Source organism: Channa argus, chromosome 13, assembly GCF_033026475.1.
Source record: "Channa argus isolate prfri chromosome 13, Channa argus male v1.0, whole genome shotgun sequence".
Classification (NCBI taxonomy): Eukaryota; Metazoa; Chordata; class Actinopteri; order Anabantiformes; family Channidae; genus Channa; species Channa argus.
The window spans coordinates 7,059,718-7,078,593 of NC_090209.1; the positions used below are offsets into that span (position 1 = coordinate 7,059,718).

General features: G+C 39.1%; 3 protein-coding genes across 4 annotated transcripts; all 3 read left to right on the forward strand.

Annotated features, from left to right (window-relative positions):
* The first annotated feature begins 446 nt into the window (after positions 1 to 446).
* On the forward strand, positions 447 to 9,570 carry dnajc11a (DnaJ (Hsp40) homolog, subfamily C, member 11a). 2 transcript variants are annotated; one of them, XM_067526781.1, is made up of 16 exons: positions 447 to 604; positions 1,875 to 2,004; positions 2,136 to 2,209; positions 3,423 to 3,524; positions 3,629 to 3,757; positions 3,874 to 3,996; positions 4,122 to 4,195; positions 4,301 to 4,490; positions 4,602 to 4,687; positions 4,906 to 5,022; positions 5,905 to 6,060; positions 6,177 to 6,246; positions 6,456 to 6,513; positions 7,568 to 7,714; positions 8,749 to 8,874; positions 9,158 to 9,570. In XM_067526781.1, the coding sequence occupies exons 1-16, from the start codon at positions 533 to 535 to the stop codon at positions 9,181 to 9,183; spliced, it is 1,680 nt and encodes a 559-aa protein (XP_067382882.1). In that variant the 5' UTR covers positions 447 to 532; the 3' UTR covers positions 9,184 to 9,570. The 2 variants fall into 2 exon arrangements, with proteins under 2 accessions (XP_067382882.1, XP_067382883.1); XM_067526782.1 differs by lacking the exon at positions 9,158 to 9,570 and adding an exon at positions 8,974 to 9,131.
* Positions 9,571 to 10,721: 1,151 nt separating this feature from the next.
* Positions 10,722 to 13,694, forward strand: LOC137139478 (F-box only protein 6-like). The gene is made up of 6 exons (XM_067526783.1): positions 10,722 to 11,007; positions 11,307 to 11,553; positions 12,401 to 12,515; positions 12,615 to 12,710; positions 13,048 to 13,183; positions 13,288 to 13,694. The coding sequence occupies exons 1-6, from the start codon at positions 10,933 to 10,935 to the stop codon at positions 13,432 to 13,434; spliced, it is 816 nt and encodes a 271-aa protein (XP_067382884.1). The 5' UTR covers positions 10,722 to 10,932; the 3' UTR covers positions 13,435 to 13,694.
* Positions 13,695 to 14,458: 764 nt separating this feature from the next.
* Positions 14,459 to 18,619, forward strand: LOC137140080 (F-box only protein 6-like). The gene is made up of 6 exons (XM_067528172.1): positions 14,459 to 14,886; positions 15,746 to 15,995; positions 16,082 to 16,196; positions 16,287 to 16,382; positions 16,982 to 17,117; positions 17,207 to 18,619. Exons 1-6 carry the CDS (start codon positions 14,809 to 14,811, stop codon positions 17,351 to 17,353), a joined length of 822 nt encoding a protein of 273 aa, XP_067384273.1. The 5' UTR covers positions 14,459 to 14,808; the 3' UTR covers positions 17,354 to 18,619.
* The last annotated feature ends 257 nt before the right edge of the window (positions 18,620 to 18,876 follow it).

An 18,876-nucleotide genomic window follows, 5' to 3' on the forward strand; every position in this document is an offset into this window, starting at 1 on the left:
TATTAGTTAGAATTCCAACATTACCTATGAGTGTAAATCCTTAAAATAAAATGCACATGCAGTGTGAACAAGTCCGTGGCCTAAAGGATTATGCAGGACATGTCAGGTAGAAGTCATGTTCTTATGGGTTGTAAAGGTACCAAGAGGACAGCAATAAAGGAGGAATGTATAAGACCCAGAATTCAGAAGTGTAAAAACTATTTTGGGAAATACCACTTTCAGTACTGAATTGAATTTCAGTATTTAGAACAAACAAGACAATCACACTATGAAGCATAGGAGGCTGTGTCGCTCCTATTAAGTTGTTAGAAGAAGAAGAAGAAATGTAGGGAGAAGAAGTTAAAGAAAAAGAACAAGAACAAGAACAAGAAGAAGAAGCACAACAACAATAACAATAATCCTTTATATCATATCATATCATATCTTCCTTTAATATAGTTGCAGTGCCGTCGTTCATCCCAAACACAAGGGGGCAACAGAGAAGTCTCTTGGTGACGTAAATGACACGAGGAAGCAATGACCGGGTGTAAACATGGCGTCTGCCTTGGATGATGATGAGATCGCCAATGATGATTATTATTCCCTGCTAAATGTCAGGAGAGAGGTATAGTATGGAGCTGTAACCCGAATAGGTGGCTGTGCAAGTGCATGTATTAATTATTCTGTCAATAATCTCTGGATGTTATTCACTGGTTAAGCGTATAATCTGATTTAACTTTAGCTATGCAGCTAGCTTGTGACCGTCGACATTGATTTCTTTGCTATGACTCTGTGCTGGATACTTTACTAGACACACAACAGGTTATGGCGTTCTGACCTTTCAATCAGAAAGAGTCACTTATCAAAGTAAGGTGGACAAGCTTGTGCTAAACTCAAGATACCATGAACAAACTGTTTTTTTTTGCAGTTACTAAATTGCCTTCTGTACTGTGGATAGTGCTAAATACAGCAGCTAACAGCTGCACATGTACTTCATCATGCTCTTTATCATGTCACACTACTGTTTATCACATTAAACGATAAACATGTAATGTCCTGCCAGGGGTTCAGATGCTTTCGGTCATGATAATCTTATATTTATAGCACATTAGGTTTAAATACAAATACATTTTAGTAGGCAAAATCAATGTGTAGCATAACTGAATGGGTGAATGAGAAGCAGTGTAAAGCACTTTGGGTAACAATAGGTAGAAAAGCGCTATAAAGGTGCAGACCATTTACCACAGGATTATGTAGTGCAACAGGGTGAATAACGTTTAACTAACGCTAGTTATACTTTTAATATTTATATGACTATTAATCAAGAATAAATTTGATCATATCTAATTCACCCCACTGAATGCTATTATTCATTGGGAAGAAACTAATGCAACCTATGCAGCAAACTGTAACAATAAAACTTCCTTCAAATGTTAAATTGAATTAAAATATAAGAAAGACTGCTTGGAAGGAGGAATCTGCAAATTGGGCTTACAGATATTATGCGGTCAGTAAGGAAACTGAGACGACTTGAACATCACTGATAGTGTGCATAATGGGTAGACTTCAAACTGTGCATCCAGGAATAGCTCAGAACTTGATGTTAGCTGCAGGACTGAAATTTCCAGAATTCAGGATAAAAAGAGTCAGCTCTGACTACAGAAATGATTTTAAAGGTGTAATCTGCCAAAGGAGCCGTTACTATACAATCTGACTTAGTAGGCTGGCCAAACTTTGTTTTTCACAAAGCATACATAACTCTTACATATGAGGTTTGAAATGATATTTATCCCACTATAGTATATTTTACAGCACAGTTATCAAATCTTAAATTTTCATTCAAAAATACCCTTTATAGTATTATAATATGTTCCTCTTTTACTTTTGTGCTTTAGGCTACACAGGACGAGCTTAAGGCAGCATACAGGCGACTATGCATGCTGTATCATCCAGACAAACACCGGGACCCTGAACTCAAGCAACAAGCAGAACAGCTTTTTAACCTTGTACATGAAGCATACGAAGGTTAGAAAAGCACTGGTCAAATCATGCAATTGTCAGTCTTTGAATCTACACACAAAAATGCAGTAATGATCTTCATAGTAGTATTTAGAAAGATTTGTTAATAATATTGGGGATTATTCATCTCTTTCTAGTACTTAGTGACCCACAAGCACGAGCAATCTATGACATCTATGGCAAGCGAGGACTCGATGTTGAGGGGTGGGAGGTAAGTCTGTGGACCACTACGTGTTGTTAGCAACAACAACCACTGTTAAAATTGACAGTTTATTAAGAAATGTACAGTTGCTTTGGAAGGTATTCAGATTACTTCGGTATTTAGACATTTCACGTTATCGTAACTTTAATCTTAAATGGAATAAATGCATTTTCTGCCCAGCAACCAACACACAATAACCCACAGAGTCAAGATGAAAACTGTGTTGTTGTTTTTTTTTGTAATGTTTGCAAATTTATCAAAAAGTTTAAAAAAATTATAATTTCCAAAAAGTAGTCAGAGCCTTAATTTAGTACTTACAGCCTTGAGTCCTCAGACAAGATGGGAATTGTCTGTGAACTGTCTTTTTCAGATCTCTCCACAGATGTTCTGTGGGGTTAAAGAACAAGCTTTGGTTGGGTAACTGGGACAGTGAGAGACTTTCCCTTAGGTCACACCAATGTTGTCTTGGCTGTTTGTTTTGGATCATTTTCCTGCTCATGAGCTTTCACCCCAGGCTCAGATTTCATGTACTTTACAAGTAGGATTTCTTCACAGTCCTCTCTGTGGCTTTATCCTTCCTTCTATTCCCCTGATAGGAAGCTTGCATACATTTCTAAAAATATGTTTTCAGTATGTCGTTATGGGTTATTGAGTGTAGGTCGATGTTCAAAAATACAAATTTTTCCATTTAAAATTAAATGTACAATAAAGGAAAATAAATCCTGTAAGGTCAAGTTCCTGATTCAGGTTCAGTTGAGTTCTAAATTACACAACCACAATTCATGCATTTTAAAAATACTGTATATATACATTTGTTATAAATGTCATGTCAATTGTTGTCAGTTTGCACTAACAATTTCTAACATCAGTGCGTGCACATAAACACACACACAGCAAGATCCAAACCAGTGTGACCTTTAATAAAAGGCTATCAAATTAAATCTTAGAGAACTGTTTTTCAATTAGCTGTATTTTATAAACATTACTAAATGTTTCCATAGAGGGCTGTTTTTTGCTGAACCATGTTCATAACAAATTAGCTTGTAATGTATTATTGAGTTTGCACCTGACATTATCTTTTTAGGAATTCCAATAGTATACTCCCTTCCTTTATGCTCTGCTCTGAATAGTTCTCACTTGGCATCATTTATGTTTGCTGTATGCTCTACAGTGCAAAACATAGCATTTTGTGTGAATGCACTTGTAAATCTTTTTACTTCAGGTGGTGGAAAGGAAAAGAACCCCTGCAGAAATTCGAGAAGAGTATGAGCGTCTTCAGAGAGAGCGCGAGGAGAGAAGGCTTCAGCAAAGGACCAACCCAAAGGTATATTCAGCAGAAGATAACCAGCCATTAAGTTTGTCTCTCTTTTTTTTTAATACTGCACAGCAATTAACACAGCCATTATTTTTGGAACTTGTCTACTCCAGGGAACGATTAGTGTGGGAATTGATGCCACAGACCTTTTCGACCGATATGAGGAGGACTATGAAGATATGGTTGGAGGGGGTGTCCCTCATGTGGAAATCAGCAAGATGCACATATCACAATCCATAGAGGTGACAGGGTGCTCAGAATTCTTTAAAAATTAAAAATGCTGTGTTTTGGATTAAACAATCAGAAGCCTCAGTCGAGTCTCTTATTGATGTATGGAAATTGATGTGTTGTGCTGCAGGCTCCTCTCACCACAAGAGACACAGCCATTTTGTCTGGCTCGTTGTCAACTCACAATGGAAATGGGGGTGGAACCATTAACTTGGCCTTGAGAAGAGTCACCTCAGCTAAGGGATGGGGAGAGGTATGCTGCAATTTCAATGGGCACCACACACATTTATTTTCCCTCTCTGTCTCTGTGTGGTACAGCATGCACTGCACTCATGTACAACATGAGTAAAATATGATCAATTATCTTTTTGTACACAGGTGGAGTTAGGTGCTGGAGATACCCACGGACCTCTCCTTGGAATGAAGATATTCCGTAACCTGACGCCTCGATTGTATGTGTAGAAAGGGAGGAGAAAATATATACGTAATAATATATAAATCTATTGTTTCACTCCAAAATGAACAATGAAGTGTTTTTTGCCCTTCTTTTGTGTCAGCTTTGTGACTGCTCAGTGTGGTCTCCAGTTTTCATCTCGAGGCGTACGACCTGGGATTACCACAGTGCTGGCCCGTCACCTGGATAAGAACACCATGGGCTATCTGCAGTGGCGATGGGGAATCCAGTCTTCAATGAACACCAGCATAGTCAGAGACACCAAGAGCAGCCATTTCACCTTCGCAATGCAGGTTAGCAGCCAGCAGTTATATTTTACTTTAATGTTAGCCAAGACAGCATTAAATCAGTTGTTGCTTGTCAGTGTTGTTGCCAAAATGATCATTTAGGTTTTGTCTTTGCAGCTTGGCATTCCTCACACTTTTATGATGATGAGCTACCAGTACAAGTTCCAGGATGAAGACCAGACAAAGATTAAGGGCTCAGTAAAGTATGTTGTCGAAGGGCAATATGTGTTATTTGGAGAGAGTAATCATGTTAAGATCCCTTCTGCAGCTCCTAATGAGATTTTTGTGTGAATCTGTTTGCACAGCGACTCAAATTTCAGTCAATTTATTTAAGTGAGCATTATTAGTCATTTTTATGTAAGAACTGACAGCTCAAATTCAAGAAAACTAGGGAGATAGTAACTGCATCTGTCTGTTACAGATCAGGTTTCTTTGGGACTGTGGTAGAGTACGGTGCAGAGAGGAAGATCAGTCGACACAGTGTCCTAGGGGCTACCGTAAGTGTGGGAGTGCCCCAAGGAGTCTCCCTCAAGATCAAGTAAGTAGGGGTTCAATTTCTTGTTTTGATGTAGGTTTCCTCACTGTGCTGTTATCATCGTGGCCACAGGAGTCAAGACATAACATCATCAGCCGGTTGAAGAACGTCTACAGATTGTGTCTGTGCTAGTGGTGTTTATTTGAGATGCTAGTTTGTCCTGAGATCTGATTCTTAATGTAGAGTATATTTCCATGTAGAGTATATTCATCATATTTATACATTCATAGGCAGACAGCAGCAACAATGTGTAACTCAATAAACTGTCAGCATACAACTCGCTGTCCTGTCTGACAGTATGGTTGTGTGTTAATTAGAGAAAGTAAAGTGGTTAGAATTGCTTACTGTATGTTTTGTTTGTTTTGTTTTTTTGGCTAAGCGGTTGTATAAATTTGATGTATTGACAGTAAAGAGATGAAGATTAAAAAAAGAGACCCTACCTGGAGAAATTATACCACAATACCAAGCAATGGTGGAAAACTAATAATGATAAATAGTTTCCCACTGGCTTAGTACAAGATGTGCTAATTCACAAGTCTGCAAACTGCTGATGTACAGAAGTACTCTCAAAAGTAAGGCAGCACTGAGCTAATACTGCAGCAGCACTGACCTACCATGGCAACACTTTCCATCATCAACTCAACAGAAAGCCAAGGGAAATTTCAGATGGTGCACATAACCCCGAACAGTTAACAAAGGATGACATCAACTTTACTTTCTCTTGGGGCGAAGAGAATCCTAAACTCTTCTCATGTTTGAATGTGTGATCTTTATTATTATGCCTGTGTCAGACAGAAGTCCCTGCAAAGAATGGATGGAGTGACCACTTTTTGCAGCCCGTCAGTGGTCATTTAGAATTAAATGAAAACACCTCTCTATCTGCAGGTTAAACAGAGCCAGCCAGACTTATTTTTTCCCCATTCACCTGACTGACCAACTCCTACCTAGTGCGATGTTTTATGCCACAGTTGGACCGCTGGTTTTCTACCTCGCCATCCAGCAGCTTATTATCCGACCCTACATGCAAGCTCAGAAAGAACAGTAAGAACCCTTTGCTTTAAGTTGGTCGACTCATGCAAAAACAAATTATTGGAAGCAGCACCACAAACATTATTATGGTCAGATTTTATGAGCTCACTTTATTTCTAACTCAACAGAGACTTGGAGAAGCAGCGGGAGAGCTCGGCCTCTAATATAGCCAGGAAGAAACAGGAGGCAGAGGCTGCTGTGAGTACTTTATAGGTTTACATGCAGCTGTTGTGGTTCATTGTTAAGAGATGTCAAGAAATATTACACAACAGTCAGACGAAGGGGCTGAGATGGGATTAAATAAGATTAAAAATTCTTGGTAAAATTCAATAGTATAATCCGTATGATGTGAAATCTCTTTGTGTGTTTCTTCTCCTCCTCCTGTTTGACTTTTTACATCTCTAAAGGTCTTGCTTATGCAGGAGTCTGTGCGCAGGATTATTGAAGCTGAGGAATCAAGAATGGGTAAGATCAGTAATATTTATGAGATAAGCTTATCTTGGAAATAATGTTTTCTTAAGCAGGCTTTTAAATGGTTGGATTTTCTTAGATTATTTTGTACATCTTAGGTGAAATATGATAAATATGATATTAGGTGAAATAGGAAAGCTTTGCCTGATTAAATATGAATTACATCTAAGTGCCAATTCTGAGATACAGTGTCAGTATCTGAGTATATAAACCCATCATTCTCTGTTGTTTAACTTTTCACTATCTACCCATGTCACACATTAAACTGTAGCAGAAAAAAGCTGTTTCACTGAATTTCAGTAAACGATTTAGTGATGTTTTGGGGCAGTTCACTAAAGTCTAAAAAGGACTGTGTGCTTGAGGAAAGATAGGCTAGTGTGTGGGCCCTTGTGGTCAATAATAGGAGTGTGTTTTAAGCAGAGACATGGGTGCTTGGTTAAAATTGTTAATAAATGGAGTTCTGTGGATTTTTTTATTGTCCCTCCCGCTTCTGTTTAGACTGGTGATAATTGGGGCTTTTTAGTTTTGATAGGTTCACTTTTTCACCTGTGGGGCTAAGCAAATGGTAATTGGCTTATGACACCTGTCACTGTGGAGATTTGCTTTGATTTTAGTATCATCATATGTCCCATAGACTTTGCTCTTATAAAGTATCAGTTAATAGACACAGCTGCTCTTCCTAATTCAGTGCACGACATGCCATGAAATGGCTACAGTTTTGTTCAAGGGGCTCGTAATTAAAATGGTGTTATGTCCTTCAAAGTACATGTCAAAAGTTACTCTGCTTCTGTTATTAATTGTAAGGCTACAGTTGTAAGAAGGCAGCATTAACTATTCTACATTAAAAGGGCTGATTTGTGTTGGGCTTCCAGTATCAGTTCATCCCAAAATGTGTTTATATTGTCTGTCATCCCTGAACTTTTAAGGGTCTACACTGTAGTAATAGAAAATAGTGATCATTGTGAACTACATTAAAGTAAACGAAATTACTAAATTATACTAAAATACCGTTGATTAACATTATCCTTGATGCTTCTTCCTTAATCAGGTCTCATCATTCTCAATGCTTGGTATGGGAAGTTTGTTACAGACAACAGTAGAAAACACGAGAGGGCAAAGGTCATTGATGTGACTGTGCCACTGCAGTGTCTGGTGAAAGACTCTAAACTCATTCTTACAGAGACCACAAAGGCAAGTACATCAGTTTATCCAGAACATGTACATTTTTCAACTGTAATGGTATTGTATCTATTCATAAAGCATTTGCTGGTATAAAACACATGCTTATCCTGATCAGCCATAATAATATAACCACTTTATACTGAGTAGGTCTCCCCTTTCCATGATGCCTCTGAAAGTGTTTTTTGGTATCTGACACTAAAATGTCAGCAGCAGATAATTTTTAGCCCATTAAGTTGTGAGATGGAGCCTCCATGGATCTGGCTCTCACAGTGCATCCTGGTCTCATCACTCTCCCAGAATAACAATGTATGTGTGCCTGACCACATGACTTAAATTGTGATTCATCAGACCAGGCCACCTTCTTCCATTGGCTCAGTTCTTATGCTCACTTGCTCACCGTAGACGCTTTTACCTTTGGATGCGTGTCCATATGGGAACCAAGACCGCTCGTCTGCCGGTCAGCCGCAAATGCAACAAACTGTGCTGCGCTGTGTGTTCTGACAGCTTCTATCAGAACCAACTTTAACTTTTTCAGCAGTTTCAGCTACAATAGCTCTTCTACTGGATCGAACTACATAAGCCAGCCTTTGGTCCTCACATGCATCAGTGAGCCTTGGCTGCTCATAACCTCGTTGAGGGTTCACTAGTTTTCCCTTCTTGGAGTGTTTTTGCTAGGTCCTGACCCCTGCAGAACTACAACATCCTGTAAGAGCTGCAGTTTTGAGTTGCACCGACCCAGCCCTCTAATAATACAATTTGGCCCTTGTTAAAGTTGCTAAATCCTCAAACTTGCCCATGTTTTCTGTTACCAACTATCAACTTAAGGGACGGAATGTTCTCTGGCTGACTAATGTTTCCCACCCACTTCCAGATGCCATTGTAAAGATGTAATGAATGTAATTCATGTCACTTGTCAAGGCTGATCGAGACACTGTATGTAGTAGTATGTATTACATGTATTATGGTGTCACAAAATGATGTCTTCAACATACTTTATGATGACTCACTCTGTTTCTGGTGCATGACTTGCGTTGTCTTTCCAGTCAGGACTCCCTGGCTTCTATGACCCCTGTGTGGGGGAGGAAAAGAGCCTGAAGGTGCTGTATCAGTTCCGCGGAGTCATGCATCAAGTCCTGTCAGGAGACACGGAGCCACTCAGGATACCCAAGCAATGTAAGTTCCTTGGTCTATCATACGGAACAATAACTCCTTATACCGGGATGTGTTGTGTTTTTGCCCCAGTATCTGTAATGTTTGACTTTTTCATGGCAGGTTAATGATTTGTTAGATGCTATACGATTGGTCCCGCCCCTGTGATAATTGAGGTTACATGTCCACATCCTATATTTTATCTTCACTTTGAGAGCATCTGCTACTGATCTATGTTACCTGACACCTACATAGGCTTTTCAGCAGCATGACGCCTGACTTCTTTGTTTTCCTTCCTTTTGTACAGCTCACAGGATTGATGCAGACACATAGGAGCTCTGCCGCTGACCAAAAAGACACATCTTTCAGCTGTTAGACAGGAGATGGCTAAACCTGTTTTAGACATGACATGGATATAAGTCCTTGTTACTCAGAAATTGTGCATTTAACTTTTGTCTTTATATTCATTTAAACTTGCAGAGCAGAGTAAAACCATCAGACTGGATTGATTTTAATTCAGTATTCATGGACAGGGTTGTGGCCTGCTTGAAATTCTAAAGTGACGCCAAAATCAATGGCTACCATCTTAGTTTCCAGGTCTCCCAGACTCCTTGGTGTCCATTATTTTTGCTATGGGTTGTAATTTATGATCACGTTCCATGTACTGTATTGTATACAAACTGCAGTGCCTGTGTGATTAAAGACATCAATGCACCTCTGTTTATTTGCCACATTATTAAAAAAATCACTCTCTCACGCTGTTTAACATCTTTGCACTTTTAACCACTTTTTTTTGTTGTTGTTGTTGTTTTATAACTCTAAGAGAATATTTATAACATACCTAAATCTTCTCAGACCTTCACTTGTTTGTCAGTTTGCCATGAATAGAAAGGAGTGGATTAACAGGAGGCACCACTAGGCCAGAGCTTTTTTTCTTTAATGCAGCTCTGCCTTTACAATAATAATAAAAAGAATAACATTGATAATCTGAAGACAATTTTATCAGTTTATAATCAAGAATGATACACTGGTCTGTACTCTGTTGCAACTTTTGTTCAATCATTGAAAAGTATTTTGCAGTTTGATTAAGGTTTTGCAGGGACAAATGAAAAGATTTGACATTGAAACCAATCAAACCACATCGTTTTAAACATTTAAAGGTCTTTATATGATGAATAGGAATGGAATCCTTTGAAGGTTAGATATGTTAACTACTTTGGTGATTGTAGTTTATAATTTATAAATGATTATAGTAATAAATTAGGTTTCAACCTAGGACCTTTTGCTGTCTGAAGTACAGTAAATATATATACACACAGATGAGTGACAGTAAAACATAATTGCGTCCTAAACAACAGCTTCTCTTTCGCAGTGATTCTGGAGTGATGGAACACCGTTCTTCCAAGATACAACCCCATTTGCTGTTATGATGGTGATGAATATAACACTTTAGCCCAGAGTCTCCTTTAAGTGTTCAGCTGGCCATTCACGAACCCCTAACTATTAATTGGGGAATTGTCATCTTGCAAGAGACCTGTCAACAGGTTAGTAATACTCCATCACGGGAAGAAGGTGATCACTGATAAGTGAGTCTTCATTCTAAGGGGACAAGTGGACCCTAACCATGGAAGCAAATCATCTAATTACACACACACACGCACCGATGGGGTCAACACTGGCCGGAAGCAACTAAGTTGGGGTTCAGTGTCTTGCTTAAGGACACGTCGACATGTGAACGGAGGAGACAGGGATCGAACCAACAACTGCGGGATGGGTGAACGCTCTACCTCCTGCGCATGTACAGGAAACGGTAATAAAAATGGAAACAAGATAAAACTCGTATAAGTATATATGTCTAAATATATTATCTTGTGAAATATCATATTGCGTTGTTATATATAATGAGCCTGTAATGCGTCGACTTTAGAAATGAACCGCACGGCTTCTTTGTAAATAAAGAAAAGGGAAGAAAGGAAAAATAAAAACCCGAAACGACCAAATCGAAACAACTTTGGTTGTTTCCGCGTTGACGGTGTCCCACGTAGTGCGCGACATGACCCAGTGACATTGAAGACGTTTTGAATGGAGACGAAAGAGGTGAATCCAGCAGAGGAGACGTGGACTCGTAAAACGGCTCCGTCAACGTCACTGTCCGGGGTAGGAGTCAGAGCGTTGTGGATTCAGTGTAGCTCTCACTCTCTCTTCCTTAGCCCGTTCAGTTCAATGTGAAATCTGTGGACACGGTGCACATACAGACACGTTGTTGCCATTGTATTTTCACTAAAACAAACTAATACAGACTAAGCCAAACAGTTACTGCCTCACGTGCCTTTTTTATTGTTGTCAGTTTCTTCAGTAGGACGTCAGTCATGGCTCCATAATAAGTGCTGGGAAACTGAACTGCTTATGTAGAGTTTAAGCCAACCTGTGTCTTTGTTTGCTCTTGTCATTTACAGCCAGATATCATTGTGGAGGTGGTGGAGGAGATCTTCCTGAATGTTCCTCCCGATCAGGTGGTGTGTGTTTGTCGGTTGGTGTGCTGGCAGTGGAAAGAAGTGGCCGACAGCGAAGCTTTGTGGAGGCAAAGGTGCAGAAGAGAAGGATATTGCCTCCGTGACCCTTCCCGAACACCCAGAGACTGGAGGCTGTTTTACTTCTCCTGCAAGAATCGCAGAAATCTTCTCAAGAATCCAAGAGGGGAAGGTAAAATGCCACAAAACCAACTTCTTTCCACATTTGGTGGTGATATAGACATTATCGGGGGCGACTGTGGCGCAGGAAGGTAGAGGGGTTGTCCACCAATCTCACAGTTGTTGGTTCAATCTCCGGCTCCTCCGGTGACATGTCGAAGTTTCCTTGAGCAAGACACTGAACCCCAACTTAGTTGCTCCCGGTGAGTGTTGGCCAGCTGCATAGCAGCTCCCCCATCGGTGTATGACTGTGTGTGTGTGTGATTGTGAGTGTGAAAGGGTAAATAGGAAGCAGTGTAAAGTGCTTTGAGTGCCAATAGGTAGAAAAGTGCTATATAAGTGCAGACCATTACCATTTACCTTTATTTAGAGTGATACAATTAATTCAATTGAACAAAGTCATCTCAAGGCACTTTACACAATAAAGTCAGTACAATACAGGTATGTAGATAAAACCCTACAAATCCCCCCTGGTGCAAAAGCGAGGTAACAGTGGGGAGGGAAAACTCTCTTTAACTCTTTAAAGCTCCAGCAGATCCAGGCTCAGGACGGGCAGCCGTCTGTCTTGACTAGTTGGGTGAGTGAAAAGTGGAGAGTGCAACGAAAAGAGTAACAAGAAGCAACATTCTAAGTTAGAAAGCAGCATGACTGTAACTAACTAAAAACTTCCATCAAAACTAAGAGTTTTAACCCTGGTCCTAAAAATAGAGAGCCTCCCAAAACTGAACTGGGAGCTGGTTGCAGAGGAGAGGGGTTTGATATCTAAAGGCTCTGCCTCCTATTCTACCTTTGGAATCTCTGATAAACCACAAGTAGGCCTGTGTTCTGGGAATACACACCCCTCTTCTTTGTTTTCATAGATGACCTGAATGGTTGGGAGATTTTGGAGAATGGTGGCAATGAATGGGCAGTTCATGGTCTTAGAAGGCCGCATCCAGATGAGACAGTCCAGAAAAACTTTGTGACATCTTACGGGTTAGTATTCATTAACAAAGGTCCAAAAAATTTGTTTTTTTAATAACAGTAAAATTAACTGTATATATTACTATAGCTAATCATGCTCTTTTTGTGCAGAATGTGCAGGAAGGTGCAGCTGATTGATCTGAAGAAAGAGGGTTACAGCCCATCATTTATGGATGACCTCCAGCCACACATCAGAATATCTGATTGGTGAGAAGAATACAAACAAAGTACTCTTAGTTATTCATAATAATAAACTGATAATTAGACTTACCCCTGAAGTGACACGCCGAAAGCCGTTGATCTTTGATCAGTGCAAAACTTAGCATCCCCTCAGGCATTCTCAAGGAGTTTGCTGTACGTCGCCACTTGGAAGTGAAGTAATGCCAGAGGGTAGAATATTATGTTTTTATGGAAGCGAGCCACCAGATTTTTGTTGAGGTGGAGGCAACATGAAATAAGAGTAAACATCTACAAACTAACACATAACAAGCAGGTATAATCAACTGATTTTGTGTGTTTGTGTTTGTGTGTTACACTACTGTAGGTATTCACCGAGATCAGATTGTGGCTGTCAATATGAAATCTGTGTAGAGCTCCTGAATGAAAGGATGAATACTGTCCAGAAATTTGCTCCTGACATTGTTTACTTTGAGCAGTGGAATAATGAAAGTTGGCAACAGGTATGTAAAGATTATGGTATAATTGTTGATGCAGGGACGTTCAGAGGATGCTCAAAGACAACTCTAGTGTAAGTCATGTTTTGTTTTGTTTTTTTGTTTTTCAGATGAGCCATGTTTTTCAGAACTATGGACCAGGAGTAAGATACATTCGATTTACCCATGGAGGCAAAGACACACAGTTCTGGGCAGGATGGTATGGCATTCGCCTCACTGACAGCTGTGTTGAGATCTGTCCAGCAGCCTGCACATAACTGGCAGTTTTCGCTTTTGTGTGAAATTCATTTCTTTTAAAATGGCAAAAAGAGTAAAACACATTCAGTTATTATTTTACTGTAACTCTTGTAAACTCGACCATTTTTGTTACTTCTGATGATGAAGATTAGTATTGTCTTAATGTGGATTATTGTCATGTTATGGTTAAAGTTAAGTTTGCATCAACCTGCACTTTTAATGTAACGTTAAGCAGTCAAGTCCAATGTAAGATGTACATGTATTAAAAGCAATGCCATTATATGTATTTTTTCATAAGTATTTTTATGACTAAAAACACTTTGTAATGCTGTTCAACTGAACTCTCCCTGCCTTCAGTCTCAGCTGACAAGAACCGTACCTCTGGTTATTGGCATGTAGCTCCATGTGTTTAAGAAGAGAAAAAGTCAAGTTTTGCGTGGATAATAATATTGTTATTGAAGGTAATACTCTCTCACAGAGTAGAAATATAAAGCAGGACCTCAATTTTTGTGAATGTTTTGGGTGGATAGAAGGAGCCGAGGCCAAGCAGGAGATTCTGTGTCATGAATTGGCTTCTGCTCCGGTAATGCTAGAAGTAGACAGGAGTTGTCCAAGACTTTGGTGTGAATGGGGTTAAATGGAGAATGGCAGCACTACTGGAAGCATGAAAGGAAGGAAGCAACGAAGAGAGGGGCAGAAAAAAAAAGATGTCATAGTAGCTAGGTTAATAATTGAAAACAGTCTACACATTACATCACATAGGGAAGCATCCACATGGGAGGTATTATAGTATTCAAGCAGTAGAAACAGTGGAGCATGTGATAATGAAGTGCAGCAAGTACACAGCAAATACGGAACAAATGTTAAATGATCGGAAACCAAGAAGGAGGAGGAACACATTTAAAGAGTTTATTGGATTGTGGAGGAACGGAAACAGGAATGGTTTTGAATTCCCTTCAAATTATTGAAATGCACAAGAAAGTAGGAAGATGGCGGTAATGCACCTTATAGCACGGAGAACGCCAAAAAAATCATCAAGAGAAGAACCTCGGGCGTCTCCTTTAACATGTTGATCATGACGTATGTGCAGCGTTAAAATCGAAAGTGATTCCGTTATTTCTAAAATGTGTCAGATAAGTAGGTTGGAACTGAATAGTCATTTATTCAATCTAGAGTCAGAGGTAAATTTAGTCGAATCTGCTTTTACGTCGAGTGTCTAACGTCTTTCGCACTTAATTCAATTCCTTGTTTTGTGTTGTCGGACGTAGACAGTTGCAGTACGTTTTATACTGTAGCTTTAGCTTTATAAGTCAATCCACGAAGAACCCGTCGACGGGGGGTTGGCGAAGACCTCTGGCTGCATTGCTCACAAGTGGCCTGGGTTGTTTCCAGGCATGAAGAGAAAAGCTATGGGTACAACTCAGAGTTCTTCGTCAAAACGGGCGACGTCTTCCGGTTCAGCCGCGTTGACTGTAAGTAGCTTCGCTGCGGGACTTCAGCCCCAGATAAATGCTCAGAGAGCTGCACAGGTCTGCACCTAGTAGAAGGGTTTAGTGTCGGTGGTCACCGTTAGTGTCCGTAAGTGATACAGCCGATCGGTGGTGAGCATGTCGACACAGCAAAATGCTCCTTCAACAAGGCTGGAATTTGAATTACAGTGTTAAGATTATCGTCAGTGCGTTAAAATACACCAAAAACACCATGGTAGTGTTTATTTGGTAATTTAGCTTTAAGACATGCTCATTTACAAACATGCTTTTTGGGTTAACTGCACGAGACGTTCAATACAAATATGATCAATAAAAATCAATAAGGCGAAAGAAGCAACAATATGTTCATGGGTAAAAGTTTATGGCCTCTTTCCAGATATGTAACCTGCACCTGTCAAGACGGACAGTTACCACACTTACTACAGTGAAGGTCCAAAGTATATTTAAAAGGTCACCAGACAGTGAATAAATATTGTACTCAGTCTTCATAAGTTTTATCAGTTTGTTCAGAGACATTTAAAATGCTTATCCTCCATTTACATGAAATAGATAAATATTCTAATGAAAGGCAGTTAGTTTGCTGCTGTATATAAATTATCTGATTTATATGAAACTATGCAAATGTACAAATATATAGTAATTCATTGTTGCTCTGTTAGGGGTTCACATCTGTGCAGATGTTATTTTAAGAATCTTCACTTGTCACTTATCAAAAGTTTGTGTTATCTGATACAGATTTAAGATTTTAATCAATAATATTTATTTCAAATGCTATAGAGCTAAATTGTTAGCACTACTACACAGTATGTGAGCTATCTGTGTCCTTTTTGGTCTCTATCAGTTATTCAGTATTCCTGTGGAGATCCTGGAGGAAGTCTTCCTGAACCTTCCTCCCAATCAGGTGGTGCATGTTTGTCGGTTGGTTTGCCGTCAGTGGAAAGAAGTGGCTGACAGTGAAGCTTTGTGGAGGGAAAGGTGCAGAAGAGAAGGATATCACCTCCGTGTGCCTTCCAGAATACCCAGAGACTGGAGGCTGTTTTACTTCTTGTGCAAGAAGAGAAGAAATCTTATCCAGAATCCAAGAGCAGAACGTAAGAAACCTGAAAGCTAACTTTCTTCAACATTTGGTGGTCCTGCTGAACAAGTTTGGAATAATATGTAATCTACTTTTTTGTAGAAGAATTCAACGGTTGGGAGATAATAGCTAATGGTGGTGATAAATGGGTAGTAGAAGGCATTTTTGAACCACATCCAAACGAGAAAGTCCGGAAAAACTTTGTGACCTCTTATCAGTGAGTATTGACCAAGAGAGATGTAGAAAACATACAGCAGTAAATGCTACATTCATATAATGCAGTGTCTAAAGCTTATTTTTTTCACAGCCTGTGCAAGAAATCCCAGTTGATTGATCTGGAGAAGGAGGGTTACAACCCATCATTTATGGATCAATTCCAACCAGACATCAAAATATCTGATTGGTGAGAACGTTAAAAACTGATCAATGACAACATTGTTGTTTTGACTTGTTGGGTAACAAGTGTCTCCCGAATTGCAGTTCTCTTGCATATTTCATCAGGCTTTCTCTGTATTTTGCTGCACTTAGGGAGACCACATTCCACATTCCTCTGATTTCTCAATGATGGTTTTAACTGGCCACATTTCTTCTTTCTCTCCCCGGACTTTTGCTATCTCTTTTTGCAGTGTTGTTTGAGTGTTGTTTTTCTTGATGATGTTGATTTTGGCCACGGTACTAGAAAGTAGACTTTTGAGATACAGGTGTATTTATACTACTGTACAGTGATATGAAATACATCCACTACACAAGTGATCACTTCATCACTAATTAACTAATTGTTTGACTTACTAAACCAATTGGCTGAACCAGTGATTATTTAGAGGAGTCATGTTAAATGTAGTGAATACTTTTGTCAGTCACTTAAATTCCTGTTTATAATTTTCTTAATTCACATTAAATGAGAAGGTAAAGCATTACAAGGTCGATGAATAATATTTATAGGCTCAGTAACAACTGATCTCCGATCTTCATGTACATGTTTGTGTGTCCTTGTTATATTAGGTATGCTCCACGATATGACTGTAGCTGTGAATATGAGATCTGTGTAGAGTTGCTGAATCAAGCAAAGAGGAAAATCCAGACTTTTGCTCCGGAAACTGTTTACATTGAGCAGTGGAACAATAAGCAGTGGAGGCAGGTAAATACAAAGGTGTTGATTAATACACAGTTCAGAGGAGGTAGACAGCTGAAGGATGACTCTTGACTCACTAATAATTTACTTTTTAGATGACCCATGTTTTCCAGAAGTATGGAAAAGGGGCACGATACATTCGATTTACCCATGGAGGCAAAGACTCAAAGTTCTGGGCAGGATGGTATGGAATTCGCCTCACTGAGAGCTGTGTTGAGATCTGTCCAGAAGTGGATACATAGCTCTTAAGGATTCATCTAACATCTGCTTTCTTTCATTGCTTAAAATTGCTCAAAGTTGCCTTATGTCAAATTATCTCTAGTTCCATCTCATTTAGAATAGTAATTTGTGTGTATCATATCCCTGTCTGTAAAAATTGTCCAGCTATGTCATAAATTCTGTAAGATATGTCCTAAATTACATTTCTGTGTGATACTACAATGCAGGCAAAGTCAAGAATACTGATAATACTGTATTCATTTAGCTTATTTTCAGTGAAAACACATCACACCATTAAAATTCAATAAAAACATAGTTCAATAAACAAATTTTAAATTTTCTGGTAAATTAGATTTTAGTGTCATTTCATTTTCTCTAAATCTCCTTATCAGTAATGTATATGCATGTTAATGAGTTACTCTGACCATATTTACAAATTAGTTCAAGCCCATTTTCCAAACACAAAAGACAAGGATCAAAAACTATACCTTTTTATAACGACGGTCTACCTTTGATTTGTGGAGTTTATATTTGATTCTGGAGTTGGTCGACATTTGTTTCAGTTATGTGAGGACGTCCTCTTAACCTCAGTTTGAGGTGCTTTGTTTGTTTTGCACATTAAAAACTGTAGCCACATATATGCACATCATACTGTATTCAATAACACACTTGATTATTAATGTGTGAAAAGGAAAGTGAGGGAATATCTGGCTGCACCACACAACCCGTCTGGGTACGACAAAGGAGGAAAAGTTTGAAAAGGAAAGCACCACCCATGGTCTCTGCCCAGCTGTATCTGTGCTTCACAGGATTTCTGCAAATGATACAAGAGCTAGCAGCAGTGGTCATATAACTTTGGTCCTCTAGTAAGAAATGCTCTAATTAATGATGTCTGGTCGATTTGCAAATGCTTGTGTGCCTATTTTATATTAGGTATGCTCCATAACGGGACTGTGGCAGTCAGTATGCATTGGGTTGCTGAATCAAGTAATGAGACCAGTCCAGACTTTTACTCCCGACATAATGCTCCACACATTTTCAAGAACTGTAGACCAGGAATGATATGCATTCAATTTACTCACGGTAAAGCACGGTATGGAATTTGACTCAAACACAGCTCTATTGGGATCTGTCCAGCAGTGGATACATGACTCTGTCTTTAATGTCTGCTTCCTGCCTTCACTGGAAATTGCTAAACATTGTATTTTTGTACATAATCTGCAGTCTTTTAATATATTAAAGAAATGTTTCTTACAGTAAAAATCAGTGGTGGACTCAAACTTTTTGAGGGGCAGGAGTAAAAAAAAAATAAAGTTAAAAGCCATCTGTTAATAGCAGAGAACAACAATGCATGACTGGGTGAGGGGCTGCATCACTTCACTGTGTATCATATCAATTCTGTAAGATATGACATAAATTACATTGCTGTGTGATACTACAATGCAGGCAAAGTCAAGAATACTGATAATACTGTATTCATTTAGCTTGTTTGCAGTGAAAATACACTTGATTTACCCATGGAGGCAAAGAAAAAAAGTTACTGGGC

Coding starts and splice junctions, on each gene's coding strand:
- dnajc11a (XM_067526781.1), top strand. CDS start 533: ATGGCGTCTGCCTTGGATGATGATGAGATCGCCAATGATGATTATTAT. Junction 2,005..2,135: donor TGTACATGAAGCATACGAAG/GTTAGAAAAGCA, acceptor ATCTCTTTCTAG/TACTTAGTGACCCACAAGCA. Junction 4,196..4,300: donor CGTAACCTGACGCCTCGATT/GTATGTGTAGAA, acceptor CTTTTGTGTCAG/CTTTGTGACTGCTCAGTGTG.
- LOC137139478 (XM_067526783.1), top strand. CDS start 10,933: ATGGAGACGAAAGAGGTGAATCCAGCAGAGGAGACGTGGACTCGTAAA. Junction 11,554..12,400: donor CAAGAATCCAAGAGGGGAAG/GTAAAATGCCAC, acceptor TTGTTTTCATAG/ATGACCTGAATGGTTGGGAG. Junction 13,184..13,287: donor ATAATGAAAGTTGGCAACAG/GTATGTAAAGAT, acceptor TTTGTTTTTCAG/ATGAGCCATGTTTTTCAGAA.
- LOC137140080 (XM_067528172.1), top strand. CDS start 14,809: ATGAAGAGAAAAGCTATGGGTACAACTCAGAGTTCTTCGTCAAAACGG. Junction 14,887..15,745: donor CCGGTTCAGCCGCGTTGACT/GTAAGTAGCTTC, acceptor GGTCTCTATCAG/TTATTCAGTATTCCTGTGGA. Junction 16,383..16,981: donor GACATCAAAATATCTGATTG/GTGAGAACGTTA, acceptor TTGTTATATTAG/GTATGCTCCACGATATGACT.